The sequence below is a fragment of the Leptopilina boulardi genome, unplaced genomic scaffold, assembly GCF_019393585.1.
Source record: "Leptopilina boulardi isolate dan_hultmark-lab unplaced genomic scaffold, ZJU_Lbou_2.1 LbouV2_227, whole genome shotgun sequence".
Lineage (NCBI taxonomy): Eukaryota > Metazoa > Arthropoda > Insecta > Hymenoptera > Figitidae > Leptopilina > Leptopilina boulardi.
The window spans coordinates 183,324-190,691 of NW_026137782.1; the positions used below are offsets into that span (position 1 = coordinate 183,324).

Genomic DNA, 7,368 nt, shown 5'->3' on the forward strand with positions numbered 1-7,368 from the left:
TTTGCCAAATTTTATATAATAGTGATATATTTATATAACCGTAAAATGAGGTAAAGTCGGCGTTTGAGGGTAAAGTCGGCCGGCGCTTTAAATCATTTTAAAGTTTAACTATTACTTTTTTCCAGAAGAAATCCGAGCTTTATTAAAAATGTAGTTAGAATTAATGTAAATTAATAAATGAAATACAATATTTAAGTGTTTAAAGCGCCGGCCGACTTTACCCGCAAACGCCGACTTTACCTCATTTTACGGTACATCAAACGTTCCATCCATGAACAATTCTGTTTGTTTATTCAATTCCTTCAAGAGAGTTTGACTTGTAAATAATAAGGCTTCATCTTCCTCCACCCGTACTACCTCAACAACTATGTCGTTAAATTTTTTTTTTATCAGTCTGTTCAAATGCTTTAAACTGTTGGGTTGACGATAGCCGTGTTTCCTTCTAATTCTTATTATTATTTGCTTAATGCATTACCAATTCATAGTAACAGTTTTTTTATTATTTTTGAATCTAATATATTACAAATTATTTTTTTATTGTAAAATAATAATTACTTTTTCAATTTCTAATATTATTAATGTAAGAGGTATAATAGATGAATCATCGGCCCTTAGTCGAATATAAGAAAAGCTGGAAAAGTAATCAGTTTGCGACGAGCTACGGTGTTGTATGTGTCATATAATAAAAGTATTAAACGTAATTCTAGTCTTTAGTTATTTTACAATTATCAGATGTGGGATATTAACAAGTCGCATTGCCTACTTTAATTTCGTATTTTAATTTTAATTTAAAAAGTATCAAATTTTAACTTTTCCTTGTTTTGCTCGTCGTCGTGAGTTTCGAGTTTCGCGAATTCGTAACGCTTCTTGTAAAAAAGAAAACTTAGTTCCGCTTCAGTCGAAGGAAATGGCGAAAGTTCGCAATTCCGGAGTATTTTAGTGTAGAAAATCACATTCCGAACGTGCCAACGCCACGTAGGCTGGCACTTGTGGTGATTTTCTGCTAACCGTGTGATCAAAATCTCTCGTAACCCTTCTGGATGGTTGTTAAAAAAAGTGCATTCTGAGTGAAGGTGAATTTTAGTGTTGTGAGACTTTCTGATCGCAAACGGTGAACGTTTTAAATTTGTAATAGGGAAAATTTGAAAATAGCGATCTATAAGTGGGTCAATTAGTTCTCGGAAGTGAACGTGGTGCTTCATCATAATCAGATTAATTGCGCGAGACTCGGTTTTGATTACGTCGACTACGCAATTTAAGGCCGTCCCTGTGATTCCCTTGTGGTGGGAGAAGCCTCACTGCTAGTGTACCCATGGATACTTGAAGGCCGTAAGCCGAACTCTTGGAATGTCAAATGCAGGAAAGAAAGCAGAAGCTATTAAACGCTTAAAAGAGTTCGATCCTACCGATGGATGTACGCAGCAGGCGGAAATTGTGCTGAACGAGGGAGCAGAGTCCCCAAAAGACGTAGAAGATCAGGCCGATGCAAATGCTGTCGACGGAGCAAATAGAGAACTGGACCTCTTCAGACGCGAGCATAAGTTTACACGACGCGAGATGGAACTGACAAGGTGCGGGCTAGAGTTGCTACGAAACAATCCAAACCCATCAGATCAAGTTGTTCAACAACCCGCACCTCACATGAATTTAAGACATACCGGCGCCTGTTTCAAGTGTTTTGAAATGAGCCACCAGTCCCAGGATTATTAGAATAAGAGGATTCAACCTGCGGGGAAGGATCAAGTCAGCAACGTGTCATTGAATATGTCTAGCATTGATATACAACTACACACGAACATCAGTTAGAAGCAGTCCACGGAAACCAAAAAAAGTGAGGTTGACAGGACTTTGTAGAGCCAGTATTTCAAATCTGTTACGTACGAGTTCAATGGTGGGAAGGAGACCTGTGTCTTGTCAATGGACACACTTCTGTACACGGGCAGCCCCATCAGTTTCATCAAAGAGAGCCAAGTACCAGCTGATAGTGTGCAGCCATGCGATTTCAATTCATCTCCAGAATACTTGGGAATCAACAACAGCGAGCTAAAAAGGTTGGGATTAGCATCAACGAGGGTAAGGTTAAATAATGTTGAACATGTCGATATTTTCGTGGTTCTTGATAGCACAATGCAAATGTCAGTAATTTTAGGTCGCGATGTTCTGAATATATTCCTTAACCCCCTACTACCCCCTGAGAATGGGCTGCATTTTCAATTTTTATGAATATTCTTGCACGGTGTCTAATCCTGTTTTTTAGATTGCTAAAACCGAAAAAGTACCAAAAACAAATTTGCCCCTCCCTTTACCCTCTACAACCCCCATAATACCCTTAAACCCCCTGCGAGGGAGCGGGGATTTAGATGTTCCAACCGTCACCCAGGGGTTAAAGGATGTTGTAGGGGGTTAAGGGAGGGAACAATTTATGTTTGTTTGTAATGGTGTAATTTAGAAAATGTTATAAAATAAAATAATATATTATAAATAAAACTAAAATATTTGAGTATAAAATATTTTATAACATAAAATAAAATTATATGAATTTTTATATTTTATTTTTCATGTTTTGTCAGGAAATAACGAAGAACTAGCTTTTCTAATTGTATTTAAATTAAATAAATCTCAAAAAAAGTTATCACTATTTGTAAAAATTATAAATTTAACTTTAATTATTTTGTTTTTAAAAAGATTGTTCTAAATAATATGTATTATTAAAATTAATAATATAATACGTAAAGAAATAAAAATTGCAAATTCTATAGTAGTTAAACAAGGCGGGTGCGGGACCACTTACCGACTGAGGTCGGTGATGTAAGAATCTACTTTACCGACCGCGCTAGTTCCTGTTGCCACCGCTAGATGGCGCCACCGACCAATTCAAACCCCCTTGGCGGGAAATTTGAATTTTTAAAAGTGGCTTGGCATTTTACCGACCAATTCAACCCCCCTTGGCGGGAAATTTGAATTTTTAAAAGTTTAATTTAAAGTGGCTTGGTATTCTACTTTACCGACCGAGTTAGTTCTGACCGCCACCGCTAGATAGCGCCACTTTCGATTACCGGCCAATTCAACCCCCCTTGGCGGGAAATTTGAATTTTTAAAAGTTTAATTTAAAGTGGCTTGGTGTTCTACATTACCGACCGCGTTAGTTTTGGCTACCACCGCTAGATGGCACCAATTTTTTTTATCAGCCAAGTTAAAATGGCTCGGTGGAGTTTAAAAAATTTTCTTATTGTAGAATTTTTAATGTCATTGTGTTTGAATTTTTCCGCCTTCTTTACCAACCTGGTAAGTACTGTAGCGTTTCTAATTTATTTATATAAATTTAAAGTTGTTTGACAATGGGTATTTTTAATTTCGCGGTTTAAATTTTATTGGTAATCATATAGAAAAGGCTAACATAAATTTGAGTTAAAAGTATGTAGAATTTATGGGCATTGTGTTTAAAATTTGTAAACATTATACAAATTATTGTTTTTGTACGCTTAATGTTTATTATTTATATTTTTAACTTATACCTGTAATTTTATATATTTATCGATTTTTATTGATCAAACTCATGTGGTTTTACCCTTATATGATACATACAGTTACCGAATTTACATAACATTACGAAGCATGTAAATTAGATGTCCACAACAGCCAAGCAGAAAAATACCTTGAATATGTAAATTAACAGCATTGGTGGACATAATTAAATATTCCTAATTTGGTGGAAAATGGAAAGTTGGTAGCCATGATACCATGTGCTCGCAACACTTTTATTCTTTTTCACATTGTGTGTTTCACTGAGAGGACATATTTTATCGTGTGAAAAATGGTAAGTGCAATATATTTATTTGAATAGTGTTAACATTATAATTTTTTTATAAATATCATAGAAAATGAATGTAGTAATTGTTTTTATTTCACTAACAATCATATTGTTTTTTATTTTTCAGAGTTTTCATCCTAATGGAAGATGTGGCCAATGCTGCTTCTGTCGCTTTACGATTTCTTTGAACCCATTTGTAAGTATTTTTCTGAATAGTTATTTACCAGATAAACTCATTGTATTATTAATAAAAATAGTTTTTAATTGTAATCATTTTAAAAATTTAACTTAACCCAAACTATCCTAACCTAACCTAAACTAACCTAATCTATTTATCATTAAACTTATTTTATTAATTTATTAATTTCAGGCTCCATTTACACAGCCGCAAGAACAATTACAGTTGCAACAAATGCAGGTCCAACAATTGCAAGCTCCACAGTTGCAACTTCAGGCTCAAAAGTTGCTGTCAATGCAGACTCATCCGTTGCAACTTCCACAAATGCAAGCTCAACCGTTGCAATTACCACAAATGCAGCTGCCACAGATGCAGGCTCAACAAATGCAACTGCCACAATTGCGGCCACTTCATCAACCGCGACCAGTGTTGCAGGCACAGCCACGAAAACCGCGGCAACCACGACAACCACGACAACCGCGACCTAAGTGTCCTGCAGAAGTTATCCAAGCGAATAAGGTAAATAATTATATTGTTAAGTTTAATCTTGTGAATATTTCAAAAATTTTATTTTTTAAAATTTTATTTTTCAAATTTTATTTCTCAAAATTTTATTTTTCAAATTTTATTTTTCAAAATTTTATTTTTCAAATTTTATTATTGATTCAATTTTTAGATTAATAATCCAATTTTGAATTCTTTTCCAATTTTATGAGATTTTTGATGTAGTTATTTCAACAATTTCTAATTTTTTACTTTAGCTTTTTTAAAAATTATTATTGTTTCAATTCTTGGACCAATAATACAATTTTGAATTCTTTTCTAATTTTATAAGATGTTTGATGTAGTTATTTTTATTTCAACAATTTCAAATTTTAACTTTTAGTTTTTTTTTTTTTAATTATTTGTCTAGTTTTGAAACAATTATAATAAAATTTCCAACAAATTTTTAATTATTGTTTTACATTCTACAGGAGAACGAAAAAAGTCCAAGGCAAAAGACTAGGTGGGAGCCTGTTGAGGAATACACCCCAAAACCTGTAAATAAAGATGACGATTATATTCCAACTCCAAAGGAGGTGCTTTTGAGCATGGAATCTCAACAGTCAATGCATTTAGTTGAAAACAGCACAGAGCAGTTGGTCAGGTCTCCACCTCCTCCAGCATCACCAGCCTTAAGTACTTCCAGTTCAAGTTCATCTAGTTCGAGTTCGAGTTCATCTTCCAGAAAGAAAAGGTCAACGTTGGCTTCAGAAAATTTAAGTTTACCATCATTAGAATCATCTTCAGCGCCAAATCCTGCAACGTTAAACACTACAATGCAGAACTCTTCAGCGCGAAAAACTTCTACTTCGAACTCTTCAACGTCAAGCCCTTCAGCGCGAAACCTTTCAGCGCCAGAATCGTTGACATCGAAATTGTCGAATACTTCCATGCTGAAATTGATTGTCTCTAAAATTCCTAACTTAAATGCTTCAGCGGAATCGAATGTTGAAACTGTGAAAGATTCAACGTTGACAGCTTCAACATCGAAACCTTCAACGTCGACAGCTTCATCGTCGAGAGCCTTAACGTCGACAGCTTCAACTTCGACACCTTCATCGTCGAGAACTTCATCGTCGAGAACTTTAACATCGACAGCTTCAACGTCAAGGACAATAATATTGGATGAAAATGATCCCTCTATTCAGAAAGCCACGCGGCCGGTGAAAGTGACTGGAACGAAGAGGCACAAGAAAAGTAGTGAAAAAGAAGATCCCAAAAAATCACGAAAAGATAAAAAAGACAAAAAGTTACTTTTATCTTTTATCATTCGAATATTGTTGTAAAGAAAATAAGAGAATCTGTCAGTCTCTTTTTCATTTATTATTTTGCGATGTTATTTTAAAAATAATTTAAGTGCAACGATTGTTTTTTCATACCTTGTTTCAAGTTCCATTTAAAAATTATTTAAGTGCAAAATATTAGAGATATATTTAAAAAAATCTCTTTTTTTTCTTCATGTTTATTTTCACTATGTTTTTAAAAATTACCTGATTGTAAACTGTCATTTCCTCTCAAAACTGTTGGAGAGGGACAGACATGTTTTATCTTAAAAAGCATAAGAAAAGTGTGTTATTATGTTCGTTTTACTTTTATTTGCATTAAAATATGGAAATTATAAAAGGTTTCAGCGTGTTCCTTACAGGAAGAAAAAAACATTTTTCGTTTCTTAGACAAGACTTATATTTTTATAAACTAATAAAGAAACATTATAGTATGTTAAATATCTTTGTTTATATCCTGTCCTTTATATATTTTTCTATGAAATTTATTTGTATTTTAAAGTTTAGTAGATAATTAACTTTTAATTATATTAGTATAACATTAACTTATTCATATACAAAAATTAAATATTTTATTAAAATGCTTTTAATTTGTATTTATTTTCACAAAATAATTGTTATATAATTCCTTCTAATAAAAAAAAAATTTAACGGACATTCAGCTAAGTAAATTACCGATTCTTAATTATTATAACTCTAAACAATTTAAACTATTTCCAGTATGTTTATAAAGCAAGAATATTCAATAATGGTGATAATCTTAAGTAGAAAATAATGTACATAATTTACCTGAATTATGTAGTACATTAAATGCTATCCTTTGTTAAGAATGTTATCCTTTATTTAAATATTTACATTTCATTCATTATTTACATTTTATTCATTAATTATATTTAAAAATCACAGAATATTCTATCACTCCAGGACTTTTAACACACCTTGTATTTTAGCTACAAAGTTCCATGCGTTTAAGTGAGTGTACTGAGTTGCGCGTGGCTGTGGTAGGGGTGACTCGTAGTGGGAGAGCTAGATGTCCAAGAAGTTGGCAACGCCATTTTGTTTTTTCAAAAAAATAAAAGTTGTGCTGAATTGTGCTAGGTTTGTGCTCAACTGTGCCGAAAAAAATTTTTCGAAAAAAAATTTTTTTGGCAAAAATTTCAAAAAAAAATTTTTTTTTCATAAAAACGCCATTTTGTTAAAAATAAAAAATCAAAGTTGTGCTGAACACACCAAACACCACAGAATATTGTGCTACAAAAAAAAAATTTTTTTTTCAAAAATTTAAAAAAAAAAACCTTTATTACAAATTAAATTTTTGCAATTGAAAAATATTAAATAATAAAAATTGTTAAAAATGAAAAGTTGTGCTCACTTGTGCTAAGCGAGCACAGTAAAAAACTCTTAATAAACTTTTCCCTAAAATTAATATTTTCAATGGAAAATCATGATTTTTCAAATTTGTTTAAACAAAAATTTTCAAAAGTGAAAATTTTTAAAAATGAAAAGCTGTGCTGACTTGTGCTATGCGAGCACAACGAAAAAGTTTTAATAAA

At 32.5% G+C, this 7,368-nt stretch overlaps 1 protein-coding gene across 1 annotated transcript; it reads left to right on the top strand.

Moving 5' to 3' along the window:
- Positions 1-1,917: 1,917 nt before the first annotated feature.
- On the top strand, positions 1,918-5,818 carry LOC127279940 (uncharacterized protein DDB_G0271670-like). Its single transcript, XM_051302599.1, has 3 exons — positions 1,918-2,073; positions 4,182-4,508; positions 4,964-5,818. Exons 1-3 carry the CDS (start codon positions 1,918-1,920, stop codon positions 5,816-5,818), a joined length of 1,338 nt encoding a protein of 445 aa, XP_051158556.1.
- The last annotated feature ends 1,550 nt before the right edge of the window (positions 5,819-7,368 follow it).

Excerpts from the sequence above, each read along its gene's own strand:
- LOC127279940 (XM_051302599.1), top strand. The coding sequence starts at position 1,918 with ATGGACACACTTCTGTACACGGGCAGCCCCATCAGTTTCATCAAAGAG. Across the intron at positions 2,074-4,181 it reads TGGGATTAGCATCAACGAGG|GCTCCATTTACACAGCCGCA; the intron begins GTAAGGTTAAAT and ends TATTAATTTCAG. Across the intron at positions 4,509-4,963 it reads AAGTTATCCAAGCGAATAAG|GAGAACGAAAAAAGTCCAAG; the intron begins GTAAATAATTAT and ends TACATTCTACAG.